At 49.6% G+C, this 25,413-nt stretch overlaps 1 protein-coding gene across 1 annotated transcript; it reads right to left on the reverse strand.

The window, feature by feature from the left end:
• Positions 1–1,710: 1,710 nt before the first annotated feature.
• LOC121170004 (SLP adaptor and CSK interacting membrane protein) lies at positions 1,711–16,932 on the reverse strand. The gene is made up of 5 exons (XM_041000872.1): positions 16,870–16,932; positions 8,343–8,466; positions 7,139–7,202; positions 4,804–4,877; positions 1,711–2,221 (listed from the first exon to the last, which is right to left on the reverse strand). The coding sequence occupies exons 2-5, from the start codon at positions 8,458–8,460 to the stop codon at positions 2,004–2,006; spliced, it is 474 nt and encodes a 157-aa protein (XP_040856806.1). The 5' UTR covers positions 8,461–8,466; positions 16,870–16,932; the 3' UTR covers positions 1,711–2,003.
• Positions 16,933–25,413: the final 8,481 nt, after the last annotated feature.

Below are 25,413 nucleotides of genomic sequence, written 5' to 3' on the forward strand. Positions count from 1 at the left end.
AATGAATGATATGAATGATGTATATGATATATATACATATATATATATATATATATATATATCTTGATAGTCTGTCACCTTAAACTTGTACCAGTTCATTGTCAGAAGACACAGCTTTATTACATGTCCCCAGCATAAAAACTCAATTAAATTACACATGCAGAGAGAGAACTGTGTTCTTTTTAGGCAAATGAATAGCGTTTTAATGTTCAACTTTCAGTAAATATGAAGTGCCCACTGTGTGCTTGGGTTTGTGCTGGACACCAGGGAGGTAACCACGAAGGAAGGAGCCACTGGTTAGAAAGAGGGACAAGAGGTGGCCAGATGATTACAATGCGAAGGGTGGAAGTGTTTTCCTTGGGCCAGTGCAGGCTGCTGTGAGAGCCTGAAGGCATTCCTCCATGGTTCAGTCTGAGTGATCTTGCAGTGTGTTTCAGAAGGAGAGGAAGCCAGACACGAGGCCCGGTCTGGTCAGACAGGCACAAGGAGACCCCAGAGGGAGTGGGGTCCCAGAAAGCAAAGAAGCATTAATGTTTTTGATATTTGTGTTCAAGATTCATCATAGTTAATGGGTATCAAGGGTTTGCAGGAAATGTATAAGAGGAATATACATGTATATCGGAAATGCTTCTATCCTTTAGCCTGTTTCAGTCTGTAATTTCAGGGGGCGGCTATGTCCTTTCTTAGGTCCTGTATGACACCAGGATTCCACAGGGCCATCATTTAGAATGACGAGGTGTTAGCAGCAGAGTGAGCGACTCTGTGGCATCTGGACTGGGAGGTCCAGGGAGGAAGCATGTCCCCTCTGCCCAGCAGTCACTGAGGGCCAAAGCTTGACCACGGCAGGGGCCTACTTCATCACCGCGTAAGGGAAAGTGCTCTCAGGCCTTTTCAGGCGCTTTCCCAGCAGGCTGGCTTGATAGCCAGATTTCCCGAGGATTCCATCTGTGCGTCTGGTTAGACTGGGTTAATCTAGTAATCTAACAGATCATCCAGAAGGAAACGATGAGACCTAGGAGCCTTTACAAACAACATGGCTGCGATGACCCTGCCATTTCCAGGGCACTTGCTGATCAGCCCACTTCCTTAACATCTTATTCACCACAAAGCAGCAACTCACACGGGGCCTTCCACCTCCTAGCCACACAGCCCAGGGTGGATGTGGTGGTGGGGAGGGGCCCGTGGAGGGGCTGAGGCATGGCACAGAAGGGGCTGATTGCATAGAATTCCACATCAGCAGAAGAAGCAGTTAACAAAAATTATGGACAGAGGGAGTGAGCCTCTGAACTCTGACTTGGCTGTGCTATTGGGACATAGTTCCTTTCTGTCTGGGGAAATCTGACTTATACTGTAGCCCCCTCAAGACACCTGTTGTGAAAAGACCTCTGGATATGAACCAGAGGAGATTTCTACCCTTGCTGATTGTTATAGTGCTACCTGGAAGCGCTATATATCGTGCCACCTGGAGATGGGGGATTAAAGTGCCGGGTGTGCACTTGGGTTGGATGGTCATAAGAGGCACTGGGGTTTGGGGTATACATGGCAGGGGAGGACCTCAAAAATCCCTCGCAAACTCCCCAGGTGCCACATGGTGACTTGCATGCAAGAGCACTCAACTGTACTGCCAGGGCTTGTCACGGCAGCAGTGGGTAGGGGTCTGGAGGCACAGAGCAAGCTCCCTGGCTTGGAAAGGAGCCCTGGAACGCCACGCACAGACTCTGCCCTGTAAGGTCACCAGAACCACACACCCCAAGGGAACGAGAGGGAAAAGTGGGGTGTGAGAACATGGAGTCTCCCAGTGGAAACCTTTCCTCCCAGTGGAAAACTTCCCTCCCAGGCACGCAAGGGCCCTCAGTCCTCAGGGACAGGCGCCAGCGTCTGTCCCCTCGTCACGGTTGTCTGGTTGCTCAGAAGCATCCACATCTAAGGGTCAGGAAGTGCCGTCTCACTCTAGCTTCACAAAGCCACCACCGGCTTTCAAGACCCCATCTGTTCAACCCCTTTCAATGGCTTCCAAATAAGCCGAGCAAACCCTCTTGGGCTTTCGAGGTTGAAGGAATGACTGTGTTTGAATGGTGGTCTTCAGCAGTCACAGGGATTTCTATGTCGTCATAGTCATTCTCAGGCTCCACGTAGCTGGGGATGGAAATGGTCTTCTTGTTTCTTAGGTGATTCACCAGTGAGTACGTGGGTAGTGGTGGACTTGGGGTTTCCTGTGGGGCTGGAACATGCAGAAAGGTCCTTACATGCAAAGCTGTTGCATGTGCAGACATATTTCTGACCCAGTGGCTCAACATGATTGTCCTGGGTTGTCATGATCTTCCTACTTCCTGGGGGACCACATCCCCCATTTCACAAAGAAACTCAGATGCAGATAGGCCATGGCTCCCAGGATGACCCAAGGGCGCAAACATCAAATATGCATACTAGTCAGACATCTGGACTCCGAGTCTGTCTGTCTATGGCTGCACTGCGCGGAAACCACGAAACCAAAGCTTAGAAAAGAAACAGACCCCAGCTGTCGCTGTGGTGACGTGGGTGAAGCCACCGCCTCTGGTGCCAGCATCCCATGTGGAAGTCGGTTTGAGTCCTGGCTGCTTTACTTCCAAATGACAGATGATGGCCCAAAGCCTTAGGACCCTGCATCCATGTGGGAGATCCAGAGAAAGCTCTTGGCTTCTGGCTTTAGATTGGCCCAGCTACAGCCCTTTTGGCCATTTGGAGAGTGAACCTACAGATGGAATCCCACCCCTCTCTCTGTATCTCTGCCTTCAAATAAATGAATATTAAAAAGAAAGAAAGAAACAGGCCAGAGTTGGTAGTCAGGTGAGCACTGTGGCTGCAGCTGTGGCTACAGCCCATAACTTTCTCACGAAGAAGCAGTAAAAAACATCCCCCTTTTTGGACACAGCCCTCCTGGTGATCTGTGCTGCTTTTCCAGGACTATCCATAGTTGCTCATGAACAAATCTATCTGCTCAGAAGAGAGGGGCTAGAGGTGATTTCAGAAAGTAGAATTGGTACAGAACACATGTAGAGCAAAAGGAGAGACAGAACAGCTTGGCTGCACCTGGGCTGGGGATGGAAATGGCCTGGGTCACCTTCCCTATTGAACTGTGCAGTTGGAACGAGTGTGGCTGGCTGTGTGATGATGGATGGGTCATCTAATGTCTTTGTACCTTAGTGTCCTCAACTGATACAGGGCAGCGTGGACACACCTGCTCTGTTGAGTTGTGGGCAGCAGTTCATGAGCCAATGCCTGGAGAGAAGGCCTAGCAGGGGATCTGACACGGAGTGGGTTCCATAAGTATTAGTTCATGGGATCATTTACCCATTTAGACGTCTTCCCTGAGCACCTGCTAAGCTCCAAGCACTGTTCTGGTGAGTAAACAAGACAATAAGACGTACAGTTTTCCTGGAGATTATATTCCAGTGGAGGGGACAGGTCCTAAAGAAATGGATGCTAGCTAAATAAGGCAGTTTTGAAGAACCGTCCCCAGGTTTTACAAGAGAAAATTGCAGGACTGTTTTAGATAGGGAGGTCATCTCTGGGAGGTGGGTGACTTTTGAGCAGATACCTGAAGGATGAGGCAAAACCGGCTGTGTAATGCACTTAAGGAAGAACATTCTGCCACACTTCTGACACAAGTGTGGGAGACCCAGTGACAACCCCAAGTTCCTTCTCATTCATGTTGGTAGCCGGGATTCAACCATGAATTGGGCATGTTCATATTAGGATATCGGGAGCATTAGTATGTTTTTCTTCACGATGATCTACTTATTTGAAAGGCAGAGAGAGTATGTCGCTGTGATGAAGGTGCCATCCACAAGTTTATTTCCCAGATGCCTACAGTGGCTGTGGCTGAAACAGGAGCTGGAAACTCAGTCCAGGGTTACCTGAGCCATCCTGATGACCAGGGGCTGCCTTATCGGGAAGCTGGAGTTTGGAACAGAAGCTGGATATAGAACTGGGTACTCCGATATGGTACCCGGGCATCTTAATCACTAGACCAAATGCCTCGCTTGGATGGCTCTTTCTTACATATTTCTTTGAAACTTACATATCCCTATGTCTACAAATCCTAGTGCTATGGATTGAATGTGATCTCACTAAATTCACATGTTCTAGCCCTAATCCCACAGTGGCTTTACCAATTGATAACATGAGGCCCTGATGCAACAAGATTAGTGTCATTGTCAGAAGAGACCTTAGTGGGGCTGGAGCTGTGGTGTAGCAAGTTAAAGCTGCTGTGCACAACGCTGGCATCCCACATGAGCACCAATTTGAGGCCCAGTTGCTCTACTTCCTGTGCAACTCCCTGTTAATGCATTTGGGGTAGCAGAAGAAGATGGCATAAGTGCTTAGACTCCTGCACCCACGTGGGAGACCCAGAAGAAGCTCCTGGCTTGTGGCTTCTGCCTGGCTCAGCTCCCACTGTTGTGACCATTTGGGGAATGAATCAGTGGATGGAAGATCTCTCTCTCTCTCTCTCTCTCTCTCTGCCAATGTACAACTTGACTTTTAAGTAAATAAATAAGTCTTTAAAAAGAAAACCAAGAGACCTCAGGGAGCTGGCTCTCCCACTCTCTTCTCCAGCTCCCACGCACCAGGAAAGGGCCATATGAGGTCATAGCAAGAAGGCAGCGTTCTGCAAACCCGGAAGAGAATTCACTCACCAGAGACTGAACCGCCTGGCACCCTAACCCCCAGCCAGACCTGGCAGAACAGATTCCTGCTGCTGACACTCTGTAGCTGACACTTTTATCAGCAAATTATAACAGTCTTACCAACACATATACTTACTGGAGTCTCCAAGAGAAGGCAAGTCCCTGGGTGGCAGAGGAGGTAACTGAACTGGTGACTGATTAAAAACATTCCTGGGCAGAGAAAAAGAGAGAAATCAGTGTGTGGTTTGGAGCAGGCTTGCTGTCAGTGGATTGAAAGAAAGATGCCATGGACAGAGCATGGGTTGAATATTCAGGTTTTGACCTGGACCAATGGGAAGCATTTCCTGGCCTTTCTAGGTCTTGCATCCCTTCAGAACTTTAGCACCTAATGGAACTGTGTCCTCTAGGTCAAGAAATGACTGAAACCGAGGGAGGGAGATGTGCTATAACTTAGAACTTGGAACACACTTTCCTGTGTTCACCTGTGCTGGGTCGGGACAGGGAGGTAGGCACCAGGTATATTTTGATTTGCAAAAACAGATATAGTCCTAAGGCTGAATGTGGCATGCATCCTGAGACAGCAGTCACTCTGCAGGGTTCATACCTTCCTCCACGCTTCCCACTGCAAAATGCTCACCTGTGTTCAGCACACAGCATGCAATAGAATTTTCATAATGTCATGATTCTTAAGAACCTCAAACTAGGCACTCCTTGTGTTGTCTGGGTGCTCCAGAGAACCGGAGACAACATAAAACTAGCCACCATGATATTACCCAAATGCCCTTCAGCAGTCCAATGGATAAGTTAGCAGTGTGAGGTTCCCACCATGGCATCCACTGTAGTAGTAAAAGTGAATAATCTACAGCTGTCCTAAGGCATCTCAGAAAGATAATGTTGAGCAAAAGACGCCAAATCGTATATCTGGCATGATTCTGTTTATGAACACACTGAGACAAGAAAGGGAGAGCTAGATGCTAGTAGAGAGAGGTGTGCCAGCTGCAGGGCAGAGCAGGGTGCTCCTCTCAGAGTTCCTCCATCTGCATGCGGCATGCCTGGTCTGTTCCGCGCACAGAGATCTGTGAGAATGGAAAAACGGAAACTTGCCACGCGTACTTTTCTGTGTTCATGTTGTGCTTCAGGAAGGTCTCTGACTGCAACACCAGGTGGAATTCTGATCATCCAGCTACCAGCACGTTTATCTTACTACTGCCCAAGGAGCCACAGCTGTTAGGAGAGGGATTTTATTGGCTGGCCCACCTCTTTGTCCCCAGTAAAGCCGTTTGAGAAAAGCATGAATTATGCTCTAGGAAGGACGGTGCTTGCCTGGCTCCTGGGAGAGCTCCTCTAAGCTCTTAGGACAGCCTGCCTGGGTATCTAAAAGTGTCCTTACATCCCAGAAGCCTGGACCATGCTAGAGCAGATGACCCCCTGCAGGGGTTGGAGAGTGAGTAGTTAAGGCCAGTCTCATGGGTGCTCCATCCTCCATGACTGCGACGTCCCATAAGCCTGGGCACCAAGGCTCAGATGGGGTGTCCACGGCCAGCAGTGTGTCATAGGCACGCACACATGTCACTGATGTCCTTGCACCTGGATTCTCCTGAAATGATCCTGTACTGATGTTAACTTGTACCTTTTTGCTGTATTCAGACCTAACTGTAAGCTTTCTGGGTCCCATGAGTCTTTCCAGGGAATCATCAGGCTTACACGTGGCCTTGGGAACTATAGAGATAGCAACCTTAAAGCCCCTGATAGAGCATAGCACACAGTCCCAAGGCAAAGCACACGGCCTATTTTTGCTGAGTGCAAGCAACGTTTGGAAGACTATGCTTTTAATGCATCTAAAAAAGAAAAGGAAAATGAGACCAGGTGGTGGGTTAGAACAGAGCCTAACACAGCTCCTCTGTCCAAATAGACGAGACACGTGAGAGTCTCCTTGTGGGGCATAGAAAATAGGTGGCTAGGGCCCGGCGCGGTGGCGCAGTGTTAAGGTGCTCGCTTTGCACGCCCGGGATCCCATATGGGTGCCGGTTCTAATCCCTGCAGCCCCGCTTCCCATCCAGCTCCCTGCCTGTGGCCCGGGAAAGCAGTCTAGGACGGCCAAAAGCTTTGGGACCCTGCACCCACGTGGGAGACCCAGAAGAGGCTCCTGGCTTCGGATCGGCATAGCATTGGCCATTGTGCTCACTTGGGGAGTGAATCCGAATAATCGGATGGAAGATCTTCCTCTCTGTATATCTGCCTTTCAATAAAAAAATAAATCTTTAAAAAGAAAAGAAAAGAAAAGAAAATAGGTGGCTCCCTGTACCACCAGTACCCCCAAACACACCATTTCTCCAACTCTACAGGAAAAGGGGCATTTTAGATATGCCAGTGCAGTGGAGGAGGGGTTAAGGTGGAGATAAACAAGGGCTTCTCAACATTAAAAAGCAGAAGGCCCTCCCCTGGCAACACACACCCACACATACACTTACTCATACATCTTTTCTTCATCTCTTTGGTTTTGCTTCAAGGACTTGGCAATTTTCCATTTCTTGCCTGAGCGGGAGGGAAAGCACACATTCATTTAGGAAGAATTAGTGCAAAGTGTCTTTTTGTTTGGTTGTCTGAATTTAGAGCTCCTCAGAAGCCAGTGGGTCCAGGACACTTAGAAGAATTGCCAGGGGGAAACAGACATAGGAGCACAGAGCTAAGAGGGGTCGGAACTGGCATTGGAGCACCTGGTCCCAGAGCCTGGGCACAGGCCCAAGGAGGGCGGCAGCCACATAGATGTGGCTGATCCTCATGGCCTGGCACCATGCCTGGCATTTAGTTGGCACTCAGAAGTGTGTGCCCAATGAATGACCAGACGTAGTTAAAAGAAAACAAGAGAAAGAGTGAGGAGAGCAGTTTGTAAACTGCAAGGTGCGAGGACTCTACATTGTTATTACTTATAACCCACTTGTTGTTAGGATCGGGTCAAGACAAAAGAGCACAGGTAAATTTGTTCAGCATCCCATTTGCTTCCATGTCTGAGAATGAAAGGTTTTGGAAGGTGAATGCTCAGAGGACTTTAGGAGCCTAGAAAATGCTTAATAAAAATTATTTTTTTAGGGGCCTAGCATGGTAGACTAGTGGTTGAAGTCCTAGCCTTGTATGTACTGGGATCCCTTATGAGTGCTGGTTCGTGTCCCAGATGCTCCACTTCCCATCCAATTCCCTGCTGGTAGCCTGGGAAAGAAGTGGAAGACAGCCCAAAGCCTTGGGATCCTGCACCCACGTGCAAGATCTGGAGGAAGCTGCTGGCTCCTGGCATCAGATTGGCTCAGCTCCAGCCGTTGTAGCCACCTGGGGAGTGGCTTTGTGTCTCCTCTCTGTAAATCTGTCTTTCCAATAAAAACAAATAAATTTTTTAAAAGTTATTTTTTGGTTACTTGAGAAGCAGAAATAGAGACAGAGAGCTCTCATCTTCTGGTTTGTTGGCTTCTCCCCATCTCCCAAAATTCTTGCCATAGCTGAGTCTCAACCTGGGCCAAAGCTCTGTGCCAGAAACTCAACCCCGACCCCAATCTAAAACCCAGAATGTGTGGTGCTTAGTACGAGGCTTAACGCCTACAGGTCCAAGAGGAATTATCCTGTCCTCAGGGGTTCTAATGCCTTCAGCCCTCCCTCAACCTGCCCAGGTGAGATGGCCATTACCTTGTCCAAGCTGGCACCTGAAGATGCAGTACATAATGAGGCCCAGGCCCACGGAGACGATGATCATGGCCACAGCCAAGATGATCCAGAAATTGTCCCTCCACCAACTCTCTTCCATGGCTCCCTGGGGAGAATGGAGACAGGAGGGTGAAAGAGGAGTCAAAAGCGTCCTGACTGGGTCAGGAAGGGGTCTGTTGTGTCGTATAGAGAAGCAGACATCTGCTAAGGAATCAGACAGACCTGCTTCAAGTCCAACCCTGGCCAGCAGCAGGCTGCTCAGGCAAGTCACTCCACCTTCCTGGAGCCTCAGTGTTTTCATCTGTGCTAGCGAATGATACCAGCTCCCATCTCACAGAGCCTTGCAAAGATTAAAGACATATCATATAGCCATGAGATACCCTAGAAGTGCTTGGTGTGGCCTTCACTCTGTCTTAGAAGGCAAATGTGCAGCAGCAGGAGGAGTGCCCTTTAAGGCAGTAATTGATTGTTTAGGCCGAGCAAGGCAGGTTTAATACAGAACCGCGGAAAGACAACTTGGAGAGGTGTTTTTTTGTTGTTGTTGTTTTGTTTTAAGGTAAAAGTTAGAAGACTACCCTGATGGGCCTTTCTGATGGAAGCATGGCCAGAAAGGCAGAGCAGAAGGTACAGAGCAAGCTGAGCAAAGTTAACAGCGGTGGGCAAGCTGGAGAGGGGAAGGTCACGGGGGAGGTAAGCAGCTGAGGGAGGGGCCCGGGAGAGAGGAACGAGTCTGAGCGTGGTGGAGAGCGAGCCATGCTTCTGTAGGATGGCTATGTGAGATGCTCAGTCTTAATAATTATTATTAATGAATATTCTGCTGTCTTGTGCTGTGTTGTAACTTTCTGGTAACCTCACACTTTCCGCATCAACTGCCCAGCAGCAATGGATCTATTGTGGGTTACTCTCCAAATGCCACAATGATTGGGGCTGGGCCAGGCAGAAGCCAGGAGCCAGGAATTCCATGTGGGTCTCCTATGTGGATAGCAACTGAGCCCAGGCACTTGGGCCATCCTCTGCAGCTTTCCTAGGCATATCAGCTGGTAGCTGGATCAGAAGTGGAGCAGCTGAGTCTCCTTAAACTGGTATTCTGTCATGCATTGCCAGCATCAGCTTAATCCACTAGGCCACAATGCTGGCCTTAAGACTAGGCTGTCTTCACCCATGGAAGCGGCACTTTGCTGATTCATTTGGATATTAAGGTCAAAATGATTGTTCAGGGATCCTTGGGAGGTCGCAGGAGAAGCAGCCATGTGTCCCCATTTAGCCTGGGGGAGCTCACCAGTGCATATTCTCACAGTACCACCTCTGCATCACTCATTTGAATAGTGTCAATCATCCATGAGGTGGCAGAGAAACACAGTTAGGCTATAGAGGCCACTACTGCTACTCAGATCTTCTGAGATCTTTTGAGATGTCAGTTTCAAATTTTGTGGGGTTTTAAACAAAATTTTGGCTTAATTAATGTAACATTCTTTGATCATTTATAAAGATGTAAGAGGAGGGGCCCACATGATGACTCCACTGACTAATCCTCTGCCTGCAAGCACTGACATCCCATATGGGCACCGGTTCATGTGCCAGCTGCTCCACTTCCTGTCCAGCTCCCTGCTTGTGCCCTGGGAAAGCAGTGGATGACAGCCCAAATCTTTGGGATCCTGTACCCATGTGGCAGACCTGGAAGAGGCTTCTGGCTTTGGATTGGCTCAGCTCCAGCTGTTGCAGCCATTTGTGGAGTGACCCAACACATGGAAGAGGTTTTTTTTTTTATCCCTTCTCTATAAATCTGCCTTTCCAATAAAATAAAGCTTCTTTCTTCTTTTTTTTAAAAAGATTTATTTATTTATTGGAAAGTCAGATATACAGAGAGGAGGAGAGACAGAGAGGAAGATCTTCCGTCCGTAAATAAAGCTTCTTTTTAAAAATGATAATAAAAAAGATATAAGTGGCAAAAGCAGTTATGTATAACTGGCACTTCCTGGGTCCATCAGTCCTCAGCTTGCCCAGGATGCTGCTTCTGTCCTGTGGCTGTGCAGACCCTGGGTCAGGAACTTGAGGAATGTCGTGATTTTCCGTCCTCTGCCTGCACATTAGAATCAGCCCAGAAGCTTTAGAAGCTACAGATACGTGTACAGCATCAGAAATTCTGATTTGATCAGCCTGGACTGAAGTCTGGCCATGTTTGTTTGTCTGTTTGAAGATTTATTTTTATTTGAAAGGCAGATTTACAGAAAGAGAAAGAGAGAGAAAGGGAAAAAGGGATAAAGAGAGAGAGATCTTTCATTCATTGGTTCACTTCCCAAAGGGCTACAATGGCTGAAACTAGGAGCCAGGAGATTCTTCTGAGTCTTCCACTGGTCCACCCTCTTCTGCTTTCCCAGGTCACAAGCAGGGAGCTGGATGGGAAGTGGAGCAGCCAGGACATGAACCAGTGCCCATAAGGGATCCTGCCACTTGCAAGGTGAGGATTTATCCATTGAGCTATCATGCTTGGCCCCCTCGCATATATCTTAAAAGTGATCTCTAGATGGCTTATAATATCTAGTTCAATTAGATGCTGCATAAATAGTAATTATGCTGTATTGTGCAAGGAATAACAAACAAGAGCATGTATTTAATACAGACCTTTTTTTTTTTCAAATATTTTCCATCTATGATTGTTGAATCTGTGGATACAGAACTCATGAGTGTGAAGCACCAACTGTGCTCCCACAAGGACACAGAGCTGAGACGTTAAGAAATTTCCCCCAAAGAGTGAGTGGCATAACTGCTTGGGACACCTATTGCCATGTTGGATTGCCCAAGTTCAAGTCTGGCTTCTGCTCTCCACTCCAGCTGCCTGCTCATGCAAATCATGGGAAGCCATGGTGACCACTCAAGCAGGTGAGTCCCCGGTCACCCATATAGATGACCCAAGTTTAGATTCTGGCTCCCAATTTGGGCATGACCCATGCATGGCTGCTATGGGCGGGTATCTGGGAAGTCAACCAACAGATGGGAGATCTTTCTGTGTCTCTCTTGGCCTTTCAGATCAATAAATAATTTAAAAAGAGAGAACTTTACCAAAGGGCCTCACACTTAATTGACCAACATGAGGTTCCAGCTCAGTCCAGCCTGACCCCAAACTTTGTTTACCCTGGTAACGTTGTCACACTAACACCATGCTGATACCTTCTCTTTGTTCATAACAGAACTGAAAGCAGAACCATTGTTTGAGAATTTCCAATATTGGCAAGGCCTCAGTCTTTAGCTGTGACTTGCTCCGCACCATGAGAAACTTCATATGAAAATGCACTTTAGAGCACTGACATGTGTTGTGTGCTGACATGCCATAATTTATGACTATTCTGCATGTCCCAGCTTAGTTAATCCTCACAATAGCTCTGGAAAGTAGGTAATAGATATTACTAAACCGTTTAAATCTTGATTTATTGTCATTTTATTTGAAAGACAAAGACAGCAAGACAGAAAGAGAGTGAGAGAGATCTGTTGTCACTGGTACCCTCCCCAAATGCCAACAATATCCAGGGCTGGGCCGGGCCAAAGCCGGGGACCAGAACTCAACCCAGATCTCTCACATGGGTGTCAGGGACCCAAGGACTTGAGCCATCACCTGCTTCCTCCACTAGGTCAGCAGAGTAGCTGGGACTTAGGCCGGGCACAATGCTATGGGCTGCAGGCATTTCAAGTGGCAACTGAACTGCTGCACCACAAACAAGTTTACAGAGCTAGGAAGTAGAAAAATCAGGAGGCAATCCCAGATCTGACTGACTTTGTCTGCCTTAAGTTTGGACCACAAACCAGGACCTCTTCAACATCACATTCCAGTTGCCTGGGAAATGTGTGAAAAAGCATTTGAAGACAGGATCCTGGGTCCTCACGTCACTCCCAGCTCTCATCTGTAGGTCTGGCCGGGGCATCAGCATTTTCACAAGTACTCCAGGTTGTTCTTGAGCCTCAGCAAGGAGCACAGTGTTCTGCTGGTTTGCAGAACCACTTGGGGGTTGGGGGGCAGGGCAAACAAGGAAATTGTTGACTTTTCCCTTAGGATAATCATGGGCAGCCTCAGTGGATCCAGATGGAGTGAGAGGTGCTAAAGAACAGAGGTGCCATCCCTGCCTGCTGGTCAGGATGCCAAAAATGCCACCACTAAGTCCTAAGTTTCCTGGGCAGGGCTCTTGCCCACTTTCTCTCTCTTTTAAGTTTTGTTTTATTTGTTTGAGAGACAGAAGGATCGTCTATATACTTATCGACTCCCCAAAGGGTCCTAATCACCAGGTCTGGACCAGACCAAAGCCAGGAACTAGGAGCTTCTTCCAGGTCTTCCATGTGCATGCAGGAACCTAAGTCGTTAGGCCACCTTCTGCTTCTACCACAGACACATTAGTAGGGAGCTGGATCAAAAGTGGACCAGGTGAGACTTTAAATGGAGCACAAATGGGATGCCAGCTCTGCAGGTGATGGCTTAACGCACTGTGCCACAGTGCTTGTTCCTGCCCTCTTCTTGAAACCATGAAGAACAAAGGCTTCCCTTCCTCTTGCCTAATGGCAAGCTTCCCATGACTGTCTCTCTAACATACTAACATATAGCCCATAATAGCTCCTACTTGCCTGTTGTATAGTAACTTGCAATCCCATAATAGTTGCCTTTATTTTAAAAAAAAATCTGCTGAGCTGTCTTTACCTGATGAAACTGGATAGGACCGGCTGCTGCCAGTCTTGTCCCTGGAGCTTATGCCAGTCAACACAGGCTGGAGCGCTCCCGTGTGATTCATTGCAATGTGAAGCACACACCTCTGCTGACACTGCAGCAGCTGCCGCATTTGGACGTGGAGCGTAGATGCCATGCTGTCAAGGAGCACACGCACGTGTTAAGTCTTTGCTTTCTGTCTTCCAGTTCCACTGCCAGCATCCTAACTCTGTCAGCTCCCAAGCCTCTCTCTGTGCCGGGAGACTGATTTAGACCTGCCTGCGCTTTGCCCCCTTCTCCTGCAGGCCTGCAGTGGTTGCCATGATCAGTGTGTCTCAGAAGGCAAGCCCAGTGTTACCTGGGGCAGTGCACCTCCACAAGGCTCTCCTCCTTCCCCTTCATCTGAGCTGCCTTGTTGGGTGTGCAGCCTTGAAGGAAGAAAAGCAGGTCATGGCTTCCCCGGTGTTCCTTTCCAAAAATGTCAGCAGAGGCAAGGACAGGTATAAGTCTTTGTCCCGTGTCTTGGAAGAACACTGAGAGCTGGATATGTTGGTCATGCAGGAATGAAGTCCCTGCCAGAGCCAAGACCCAGGAGGCCAGCACCTCCTGCTGACCTCACACGGATGCCCCCTGCTTGCCACCTCTCTCCACCTGCCAGTGCTCCCTGCTTCTAGAAGCTAAGCTCAGCATCCTCCAGGTTCTCCCTGCTCAGCCATCTCCTCTCAGGGAAGACTCTGAGTCCCACTCATTCAGAGGAGACAAGAGGAAATGATGGAAACCTGAGGAACCCTCGCATCAGCTAGGAGGAATGAGGAGGGGCAACTGGCAGAGGAGGACAGGCGGGAACAACCCGAGGAGAACTGGAACAGGAGAGGGGTTTTCCAGAGGCAAGGGAAGCTGGGATTTCAGAAGGAAAGAGCTGAGGCCGAGCAAGGGTCATTTGTTTCTGAGATGAGAGACTTGAGTATCTCTGTCAGCTGGAACAGGACAGGAGAGAGGACGAGCTAGCAACGCAGAGCAAGATGGAGAGGACAGCGGAGGAGTTGTCCACTGGGCTACCAGTGGGCAGGCAGGAGGCAGACAGGCTTAGGGCAGTGGTCCAGCAGTGAAGGGCAGACTCAGCCCCATGTTCCCCTGGTGCTTGCTCTCATGGGGTCTTCCTTCTTCTTCAGCCACAAGAAAGGGCTTTGCTCACCCTGCAGGGTGTGGTGGTCATCATGGGATATGCCTTCCCCCACTTGATTGGGCTGACAACGGCTCTGGAGGTTTGTTCTGTTTGTTCCTGCACTGGCTGAGAGCAGGGCTCTCTCTCTCTCTCTCTCTCTCTCTCTCTCTCTCTCTCTCTCTCTCTCTCTCTCTCTCTCATCCTTTAACATTACCTGGGATTTAGCCCCTGTCTGTGCATATGTGAATGATTGAGGGAGGCCCCAGGCCCCTTTGCTTGTTCCAGATGGGCTTCCCTGTAATGATGCTAATGCAATGCACTTTGAGTCCAGGGTCTGGAATCCCAGCAATCAGAATTCCAAAGCCAGTTCGGTTGGACACATGTGACCTTGAACCAGCTCCCTGCCCTCCACTGCCATTGGCCACTGGGGTCAAGAGGTTGGCTGGGAAGCAGAAACTGTGCAAGTGTTGGTGGGGAGGTGATTTCCAGGTTCCCCCACTTTCTGCACATTCGTCTAGCCGACAGAAACATTTCCAAGGAACACTAGAGAGCCTATGGCAGTTCTGAGCAATTTCCAGGGAAAGGATTGAATAAGCCTCAGGGAGGGTGGGGGGAGTGGCTGGAGGCATCATGCCCCCCCACCCCAACTCTCCAAGTCATTGCTGGGGAGTCAGGAGCAGACACCAGGAATTCCTGAGACTGTGGGTTTATTCAACTTTTGCCTTCCCCTCTCTCTCCCTCCCGCCCTTCTTTAAAACTGACATCCTAAACAGGAAAACAGTTCACAGTATGTGCCTGTTGACGTGTGTGGAGCTGGGCTGGACGTCAGGATTGTAGGGCTGTTGTCTCCACCTTGCTGATCATTGGCTTCCCTAATTTACATTCATTTTCATTTTATGTGGAAGACAGAAACAGAAACAGTGACCTAGAGAAATGTCCATTCAGTGCTTCACTTTCCAAATGCCCTCAGCAGCCAGGGCTGGGCCAGGCTGAAGCCAGCAGCCTGGAACTCCTTTCAGGTCTCCCAAGTTTGTGGCAGGGACTCAAGTACTTGAACCATTACTTTCTGCTTCCCAGGGCATGAACTAACAAAAAGCTGGATCAGAAGCTGCGTGGGCTGAGCCTCAAACCAGACACTGCAATGTGGGTTGTTGGCATTCTTCTTCTTTTTTGAAAGACTTATTTATTTATTGGAAAGGCAGATTTACAGAGAGCAGGAGAGACAGAAAGATCTTCCATCCACTGGTTCACTCCCCAGAATGGCTGCAATGACTGGAGCTGAACCGATTTGAAGCCAGGAGTTTCTTTGAGGTCTCCCATGCGGGTGCAGAGTCCCAACGCTTTGGGCCGTCCTCCACTGATTTCCCAGGCCACAAGCAGGGAGCAGGATGGGAAGTGGAGCGGTTGGGACAAAAACTAGTACCCATATGGGATTCCGGCATCTTCAAGGTGAGGATTTAGTGGTTAAGTCACTGTGCTGGACCCTGGGTTGCTTGCATTCTAAGCAGCAGTGTGACCAAACCACACGGCCACCCCTGGGAACTACCATGAGGCAGATGTGGAATTTTGACCTAGTTTTTAAGAAACTGGGACATCGACACCACACCTCAGACAGAGGGTCCAGGCCCCACTTCCAGCTACAGCTTCCTGCTAACGAGCACCCTGCAAAACCACAGCTAACAGCTCAAGAAACTTGGGTCACAGCCACCCACAAGGAAGCCCCAGAGTGAATTCTCAATGATCAAACACTTGAGCAGGGAATCGGTGAATCGAGAGATCTCTGTGTGTTTGTCTTCCTTTGCCTCTGTGCCTCTCAAATAAGTATAATCATCCACACCAACAAATCTAAATTTTTATTTGTAATTACTATTACTTAATAAAAGGGCTCCTAGGTTGGCTATTTTTCAGGTTCAGCAATGCCTGTGCTGCTGCGGGGGCGGGGGGTGGCCAGGACAGGGAGTGGGTTGGGGACAATGGTGCAAAAGCGGTGGAGATGAACACCGCAAAGCTGAGCCCAGGTCTCCTTCTGAAGCACCAGCCTTCCCAAGGTCCACCTGCCGTCACACTGCAGTCCAGTCTCTCCCTGACCCCTGGGGCCCTGGATGGCAGGGGCCTTATAACTCCCTGAGTGCCAGGGAGCAGGGACAAAGAGACCAAGACCTGTGTGTCCAGCTCTTTCATCCAAGAGCTCCAAGACATGGGCCTGACATACCATCCGTGCCTCTGACCCCACCCCGATCTCCGGCACAGGACCATGCAGGTCCACTCCCATCATCCAAGTCCAAACTGCCCCCCGTCAACACTGAAAGTGGCACTAACCCTCGGCACTGTTTTCAATCTGAGAGGTAGACTTCCTCACGGCTTCCAATATAGATACAAGGAAGCAGTGCCCCCAGAGAGGTGATGCGATGCCTCTGGTCACCCAAGTTGCATCAGCAACATTACAGGGAAGCCCACCTGGTTCAGGCAAAAGGGACCTGGGGCCTCACTCAAAGCTGCTGCTGGGGAAAGCAACAACTTTGAGGGTCAGTGTTTTCCCAGCCCCACCCAGAAAACAGCCCCTAACCTAGCATCAGTCACGTGGACATGCCAACGCTGGCAAGTGCCCATGGTGGGGGAAAGTAGGACATGGCCCAGGAAGAGCCAAGGGTGCTTACCGGAGCAGAGGGGCTGTCCAGATGTGAGCAGCAGCGGAGACGGCCGTGGCCCGCGCGTGGTGGCTGGGCTGCAGCTGACAAGAGGTGTTCCTCACACACACACCAGAGAGCCCAGCCTGACCACACTTCCCCTTTCTGATCCGCCCACAGGGGAGAGACACAGGCTGTCACTAGCGGGCAACAATTCCCTTTTCCAGGGAAGCTGACTACCTCAGGCCAGAATATATCCTTGCCCTGATGACTCCCACCAGATTCACCAGGGCTGCATGACGATAGGGGAGGGATCAGGTCCTAGGGAGGTACACGCATCACCCAGTGTGCGTGGGCTAGTGCGCTCTGAGCGCACCCAGACATGGCAACCCGCACCTTTGGTGGATTCGCAGGACCCGGACTCCCACTCAGAGACAGATGAGGGGTAAGAAGCCAGCTCATGAATGACAAACACCCATCCACAGTGAGAGGAGCTCTGGCAAACGCCAGAGAACCCAGGCCTGCTCGGAGGAGCAAGAGAAAAGCTGCCTGTTCTATATCTATATATGAAAGTCAGATTTAGAGAGAGGAAGAGAGACAGAGAAAAATCTTCCATCTACTGGTTCACTCGCCAGGTGACTGGAGCTGAGTCTATCTGAAGCCAGGAGTCATGAGTTTCTTCAGGTTTTCCTACACGGGTGCAGGGTCCCAAGGCTTTGGGGCATCCTTCACTGCCTTCCCAAGCCATCAGTAGGGAGCTAGATGGGAAGTCGAGCAGCTGGGACACAAACCAGTGCGCATATGGGATCCTGGTGTATGTAAGGTGAAGATTTATTCAGTAGGCCATCATGCCAGGCCCAAGCTGCCTGTTTCTAAGGCTGCACTCAGACACAGACTGTTGTGCCCCAATCGGGTCACTCCATCCAGGCTGGAGAAGCAGAATCCCCAGCCAGGCCCCAGGCTCTGAAAGTGAAAATGGGGTGGGGAGACCCAGAAATGAACCGTTTCGTTGAATGGGCTGGTTCTGATTGAGTCAGACCGTGCACATTGGACCCACCCCAAATGAGGGGGCCATGACACTTTTTTTTTGCAACAATGGGAAGTGGAAGGTCTGTGTCAGTCTCTAGCATCTGGCCCACGCCCAATTGGCAGTGTCTGCTCATCTCCCTCGTGTGAGCACTCCCACCATGGCCAACAGGATGCCCATGAATTTGGCCTCCGGAGGAGATGGAGCAAGACCAATAAGCTCTCCTGGGCTGGTCCAGGCCAGTTCCAGCACACCACTGAATCCATACATCTCGTCTGTGAGCACTTCCTCGGGACTCTGGCTCAGTACCCGTGGCTGACAATCTCCCTCCCTTGTGTGTGGTTGTTCTCTGTTCTACAGACAAGCACCCTGAAGCCCAGGAAGGTGACGTCAATGAGTTGGGTTTACACAAGCCAGGGAGGAGGACTTTGAACCCAGATCTGTGAGTTCACAAAGTCTGTGCTCTTTCTTATTAGGTCCAAAGTCTAGCTGCTCAAAAACTTTCCCAAAAGTAAGTTTGAATCATCTTCTGGGGCAGGAATTTGGCATTGTAGTTAAGTTGCCGTATCCTATATCAAAGTGCCTGGGTTTTGAGTTCTGGATCTGCTCTTTAAAAAACTGTGTGTGTGTGTGTGTGTGTGTGTGTGTGTGTGTGTGTGTGAGAGAGAGAGAGAGAGAGAGAGAGAGAGAGAGAGAGAGAGAGGAGAGATCTTCCATTCTTTGGTTCACCCCCTCAAATGGCTGCAGCAGCCGGGGCTGGGCCAGGCCAAACTCAGAAGGCAGAAGTTTCTTACGGGTCTCCTCTGTGGGTACAGTGGCACAGGTGCTTGTCCCAGCTGTATTAGTAGGGAGCTGGATCAGAACTGGAGTAGCTGGGACTCCAAGCAGTCTAGACCACAGCGCTGGGCTCCTCTTTGATTTCTAAACCATCTGATTAGCTCATGTGTCTCGGGGACATCCTCTTTGGGTTGAACCTGTCTGGAAACATTTGACCCATATGCATTCAGACACTCATACCACTCCCAACATCTCAGAAATGTTCTTTCTTTTTCTTTTTTTCTTCCAATTTATTTGAGAGAGTGAGTGCCAGCCAGCCCATCCTGTGGTGAACCCCTCAAATAACCTCAGTGATGCTGAGCCAGGCCAGACCCAAGCAGGGTGCCAGAAACCCGATGCAAGCTTCTCTCAGGGGCGGCAGGAACTCACCCTCTTGAGCCATTACATTCTGTGCTGCCACCTCGGATCTACCTTAGCAGGAAGCTGGACTCAGGGACCGGAGCTGGGCAGTGAGCCAGGTGTCCCAGGGTGGAGCACAGGCACCTGCAGTGGGTCTTCCCTGCTGGCCTTCACACTCATCCCTGTTGCGATTTCTTTATGAAAGCAACTTTCTCCTTTTGTTAAAGATTTATTCATTTTTATTGAAAGGGCAGCTTTACAGAGAGACGAAGGGACAGAGACAGATCTTCCATCCTCTGGTTCACTCCCCAAATGGCTGCAACGGCTGGAGCTGAGCAGATCTAAAGCCAGGAGCCAGAAGCTTCTACCCCGTCTCCCATGTGGATGCAGGGACCCAAGGCTTTGGGCCGTCCTTGACTGCTTTCCCAGGCCACAAGCAGGGAGCTGGATGGGAAGTGGAGCAGCTGGGGCATGAACTGGTATCTATATGGGATACTGGGGCACACAAGAGGAGGATTAGTGTGTTAAACCACTGCACCAGGTCCTGTCTTCATTTTTGAAGAAACAGTCACCTCCAGTCTACTCATTGGCTTTAGGGATGGGAAGTACCTTCACCTACTGACCAGGCTAAGGTTCTGAACTTCTCAGACCTTTTCTATGTATTGGCCCCCCCACCTTCCCTCTTCTATATGGTTAAGGGGAGACTCTTTTTTATTTTTAAGTATTTATTTGAGAGTAGCTTAGGAGAAAGAGAGATTTTTTTTATCTGTGAGATCACTCCCCAGATAGCAACAATATCTAAAACAGGGCTGGTCTGAAGCCAGGAGCCTCCTCCTGCATGTGTGCAGGGGCTCAAAGATTGAATCATTCTTTGTTGCTTTCCTAGGCACATTAGCAGTGAGCTGGATCAGAAGTGGAGCAGCCAGGACTTGAGCCAGCATCCATACTTGATATCAGTGTCACAGGCAGAGGATTACCTTGCTACACCACAGCACTGGTCCCCCCAAGAGATTCCTAATATTGTATGTTTTCCATTAATCTTGTCAAGCTAGACCAGGTACAGACGGCCTTCCAGTTATTCTCCCTACAGAAGGAACATGATGTGCTTTCTCTCAGGTCCCATAGGTTCAAGCCACCAGGCCGTGTTGGAGCCATCCACAAAGGGTCATACGGGCCTGCGGAGGGCATCCACAGGGAGCCACCCATGGTGTAGGAAGATGAAAGGTGAAGAGCACTGGGGGTGTCCCTGGGCCAGCTGGGGCGTCTGTAGTGGTGGCACCCCCAGTGGCTCAGCAGCAGGTCCTGGAAGCAGTTGGGGAGGAGGGGGGAAGGTACACGAGGCCCTGAAGCAGTTGCAGGGCAGGGAGTCTGTGACCTTTGGTAGAGTTTTGAGCCCTGTTTGTTCTGAGCCTTTGCCTCTTTTCCTCGCTCCAGGCTCCTCCCAGTCACTGTGCGAGGCTCATGCCCTCAGCATGCTGGGTGGGGTGAAGCGGAGGTGGGACTCTCTGGAAGTACCCTGGGCAGCGGGGGAAGTTGAATGCTCCTGTACTGTGCTCAGATTCTGCCCCTTGGGGGAACTGCAGGCCGAGCAGGCCACACACAGCCCTGAGCTGTGTGCCACTTTGGGCAAGCAGTGACGTGGGTAAAGTGAAACTGTCATTTTTGCTCTCCTCAGTGTACGTATCTTCAGATTAAAAAAAAATGTTGTGTCCGGCACAGTGGCCAAGTGGGTAAGTCCTTACCTTACATGTGCCAAGATCCCCATATTATTGCAGGTTCATGTTCCAACTGCCCCGCTTCCCATCCAGCTCCCTGCTTGTGGCCTGGGAAAGCAGTCAAGGATAGCTGAAAGCCTTGGGACCCTGCACCCACATGGGAGACTGGGAAGAAGCTCCTGGCTTCAGCTCAATTCTGGGCATTGCAGCTATTTGGGGGGAGTGAATCAGTGGGTGAAGATCCTTCTCTTGGACCCAATCCCGGCTCTTGGGGTCATCTGAGGAATGAAATAATATATCTCTGTCTCTCCCCCTCTGTAACTGATTTTTAAACAAGCAAACAAACTATATATATATATATATATATATATATATATATATATATAAAATTTTCTGTAAAATGGAAAAAGAAGGGAAAGCATTGCTTTCACTTGGGCCATTTTCCAGTGCATTTCCAGGTTAATAGCAGGGAGCCAAATCAGAAGTGGATAGCCAGGATTTGAACCAGCACCCACACATCCACTTTGCTACAACCTCAGCCCCCAGATTTTATTTCTTCACCGACACTAGTGGTGTGGGGCCAAGAGCGTCTGAGTGGTGGCATTTGAGCTGGGCCTTGAAGAGTGTGTAGGAGCTCACCAAGCAGAGGGTCTGTGCAGTAGTTACGACACTGGCCAGGGATGAGTGTGCTGGGCAGACCAGCCTGAGGCACAACCCAGGGCATGGAGATCTGCTTACGTCCTTGCCACCCACACTCTTCCCCTTACATTTGAGTTTCCACCACAGGGAGGGGGCAGGAAGTTAAGACATCCGTGCCTGGCCTTGTAACTGGACATCTGAAATAATGCCTGCTGGTCTGGGTGGCTCAAGAAGGTGGGAGAGCCCTGGATTTGCTCAGACCAGGGAGGGTCTAAAAGGGCAGAGTCTGCCCTCTGGTGGTCATAAGTAGAATTTTCGCCTCAGGTGTGGTTCAGCCCTAGTGTGCTGGACCTGCAAGTGATGGCTGGACCTACAAGACATCAGTCTCTTTTTTTGGTGGGGGGGGAGGTATATATTTATTTTATTTTTTCTGATGATGTTTACATAGTTGAGAAGTATGTATATCCACATGAACCACTGACTTGGGTGGGGGGTGTCGAGGAACGAGGAATGAGGAAAGTGGATGAGACAGTTGTTTCCAAATTTTCTTTTTCTTCTTGTATGAGGGGGTTTTAGGGGGAGAGAAGGGGAGAGGGCCACCTCCAGCAGCCATAGCACATCAGTACTGGGGGATGGGGGACTGCCTCTTTGAAGATATCAGCGTCTAAACCAAAGAGCTGGGCTGGCGCGATGGCTCAACTGGCTTAACCCTTTGCCTTTAAGTGCCAGCGTCCAATATGGGCGCTGGTTTGTTCCCACTGCTCCACTTCCCATCTAGCTCCTGATCTGGGAGAGCAGTGGAGGATGGTCCAAGTTCTTGGCACTCATATGAGAATCCTGGAGGATGCTCCTGGATTCGGATCAGCCCAGTTCCTGCCGTTGTGGTCATTTGGGGAATGAAGCAGCAGATGGAAAATACTTTTTTTTTAAATTATATTTTTAACTATCTTTACATAGTTAATTAGGATAAAAAGGTTCAAGGGCTACAGGAAAGTGGATAAGACTATTATTTCCATATTGTTTCCTTTATGTATCTGGGGTAAAGGGAGATATTAAGGGAGAAGCCCCACCCAGTCTCCCACCCACCCCAGGTCCCTAATGTGGGGCATGCTCTGAGAGTCTTGCTCAAGTGGTTTTGATAGTTCACCAGTTATGAATTGCTGCCAGTCTCGCCACTCCAAGCACGATGAGGTCATTGAAGAATCCACTGATTGACATAGTCCATCATAGAGTCTCCGTTTGCCCAGTTTTTCACTGCCAACATATAGCTGAGGTGGTTGATTGACTTGTTCTGTCTTCTGTCTTTTCATGGTTAGGGTTCTGAGTCCGGCAGTTCAATTGGAGAGATCCCCAAATAAACTTTGTCTGAGGTGTTCCCAGACCAGATTCTTGTATGGACTAGCAAGTACAGGGCCCGGCACCGTCCTTCGCCCTGATCAGCTGGTGGTTGCAGTTGCTGGGTTGGTTCTGTTTTTAGCCCCAACTTCCACTGGAACCAATGGATGTTGCAGTCCAGCCTGGTTCTGCGGAAAATACTTGTCTGTGTCTCTCCTTCTCTGTAAATCTGTCTTTCCAATAAAAATTAATCTCTATAAAAATATAAATAAAGCCAAAGAGCTGGGCATTTGAGAGGTGAATTTTGTACACTCTTAAAAAAAAGACTTATTTTTATTTGAAAGGCAGATTTACAGAGAGAAGGAAAGACAAATATCTTTCATCCACTGGTTCACTCCCTAAATGGCTACAACGGCTAGAGCTGAGCTGATCTGAAGCCAGGAGCTTTTTCCAGGTCTGCCCCACGGGCGCAGGGTCCCAGTCAGCATCCTGTCACGTGCTCCTCGTGTGTGCCGTCTTGCTTCTCCTCACTAAGGCACCCAGGGTGTGAGGCACTTCATGAGAAACAAGAAAGGACCCATAGCTGCTGGGTAGGGGTCAGAGTTCAAGGGTGCTTTACGCCTGCTGACCTTGTACCTGCTGACACAGAGGGAAGGATTCCCGTTGCATTGTGGGGCATCAACACATAACTTCAGAAACAATCTTGGAGGCTCCCAACAGGGAAGAATGTCCTCCCCGGAAACAGCTGATAACCTTGGAGGCAGTGGCCACGGAAGGGCGGCAACCAGCAGGTTCAAAGTGACACAGGTGAACTCCGGGAGCCACAGGATCATTGCAGCAGGGTTGAAATAGACCCACATTGATATGGCCAGTCGATTTTCAGCAAGGGTGTACTGAAGAAGAAAACAATTCGCCAGAGGAAGGAACGTTTTCTCATTGTCTGAAGAGATCAGCGTGTCGGAATAAAGTCCAGAACTGGACCTGCGCATGCCCGGTCACCCGATTCCCGACACGGGTTAGACAGCCGTCCAGAGTGTGATAGTGTGCAAGCTGCAGACGCAAGGAACAACCAAAAATGCATCCTAGAACTAAATGCGGAAGGGAAAAACTCAGAACGCTACACCCTCTGCACAGACATCCTCATGACCTTTGGCTTAGCAGAGATTTCTCAGTGGTCGCAACTAAAGCACTGTTTCTGAGAGAATCACAATGCACAAACTGGGCTGCGTCGCCAGACACCGCTACGGTAAAAACAAGCCTTGCGAAAAGAATCCTGAGAAACAGCGTCTGCGCATGGACCCCACGAAGGATTCTCCAAGTTTGATAACGAAAGAAAGAAAAAAAAAAAGGTCCAATTAGGAAAGTATTTAGACACTTCACCAAAGAAGATGCACAGGTGGCAAACAGGCAGATGAAAAAATGCCCAGCATAGGTACTACTGGGAAGATGGAGATTTAAACTTCTAGGAGACGGGCCCGGCACATTGGTTCAGGGGCTAAATCCTCACCTTGCATGCGCCGGAATCTCACGTGGGTGCTGGATTGTGTCCCAGCTGCTCCGCTTTCCATCCAGCTCCCTGACTGTGGCCTGGGAATGCAGTGGAGGACGGACCATGCATCCGTGTGGGAGACCCGAAAGAAGCTCCTGGCTCTGGATTGGCTCAGCTCTGGCCATTGCAGCCACTTGGGCAATGAACTAACAGACAGAAAACTTGTGTCTCCTGCTTTCTATAAATCTGCCTTTTCAATAAAAACAAAATGAATCTTATATATATATATATATATATATAAACCTCAGGGAGATAGCTTCCCAGTTATGAGAGTGCCTAAAATATGAAAGGTTGGCGCCCCCTCCCCAGGTTTTGGAAGGGGAGAGGAGGCGTAGACAGTCTCGGGCGGGTGGGGTGGTAACAGAAACCCTCCCCAGGAAAGCAGTCAGATACTTCCTTTACACAGTTAAATATTCGCTTCCCACGTGACTCTCCCAGATGTTGCCCAAGAGGAAAGAAAAAAGTGCATCCATCTGAAGACAGATTGGGAAATGTCCATAGCAGCTTTACTGGGACATCAGCAGGTAAATGAATAAACAAACCGTAGTCTGTTCGTCTGGTGGAATGCTACTTAGCAATATAGAGAAAGGACTGACTGGCGTACAGGAGCCCGGAGAAATCGCGGAATAGTGATGTGAGTGCAAGAAGTCAGACCAAAGAGGAGCAGCTCCTGGGTCATTGTGTTTAGATACAGGAGTCCCCGCGTTGCAAGCTGCGAGGACAGTAAGCAGATCCATCCGCTGTGGCTGTGGAGAGGGAGGGGTCTGCGGAGAAGTGGGGAGATGGGATTGCAAAGAGGCAGGCAGGAACTTGTGGGGGTGAAGGTGTGTTTATTATTGTGATTATGGTGGTGATCTGTGGATACATATGTGTGTCAAAACTTCTTAGATTCTACACTTGAAGCACGCACAGTGGATTTCACATCAGGAGTAAGTCAGCACAGCTCTTAGCTAGGGTCTGAGAAGGCCAGGTGTTAGCACAAGGGGTACCTGGCAAGCAGAGGGACGATGGGGGAGGGAGTGGGGAGTAGGAGATGACCCCATGGGGGGTGGGCACCTGCCCCAGCCTCTCAGATGGAATTTGGGTGTGGGAAGCCAGAGTTGGCAGCAGGACCCGGAAAAGAGCAGGCAGTG

This window comes from Ochotona curzoniae, unplaced genomic scaffold (genome assembly GCF_017591425.1).
Source record: "Ochotona curzoniae isolate NIBS_2020 unplaced genomic scaffold, NIBS_Ocur_1.0 scaffold_2453, whole genome shotgun sequence".
Taxonomy (NCBI): domain Eukaryota; kingdom Metazoa; phylum Chordata; class Mammalia; order Lagomorpha; family Ochotonidae; genus Ochotona; species Ochotona curzoniae.

Bases quoted from the DNA above. Each gene is read 5' to 3' on its own strand.
- LOC121170004 (XM_041000872.1), bottom strand. From the start codon at position 8,460: ATGGAAGAGAGTTGGTGGAGGGACAATTTCTGGATCATCTTGGCTGTG. The intron at 7,203-8,342 runs GTAATGGCCATC...CCTCCCGCTCAG, and splicing joins CAGGTGCCAGCTTGGACAAG to GCAAGAAATGGAAAATTGCC. The intron at 4,878-7,138 runs GTAAGTGTATGT...TTCTCTGCCCAG, and splicing joins GATGAAGAAAAGATGTATGA to GAATGTTTTTAATCAGTCAC.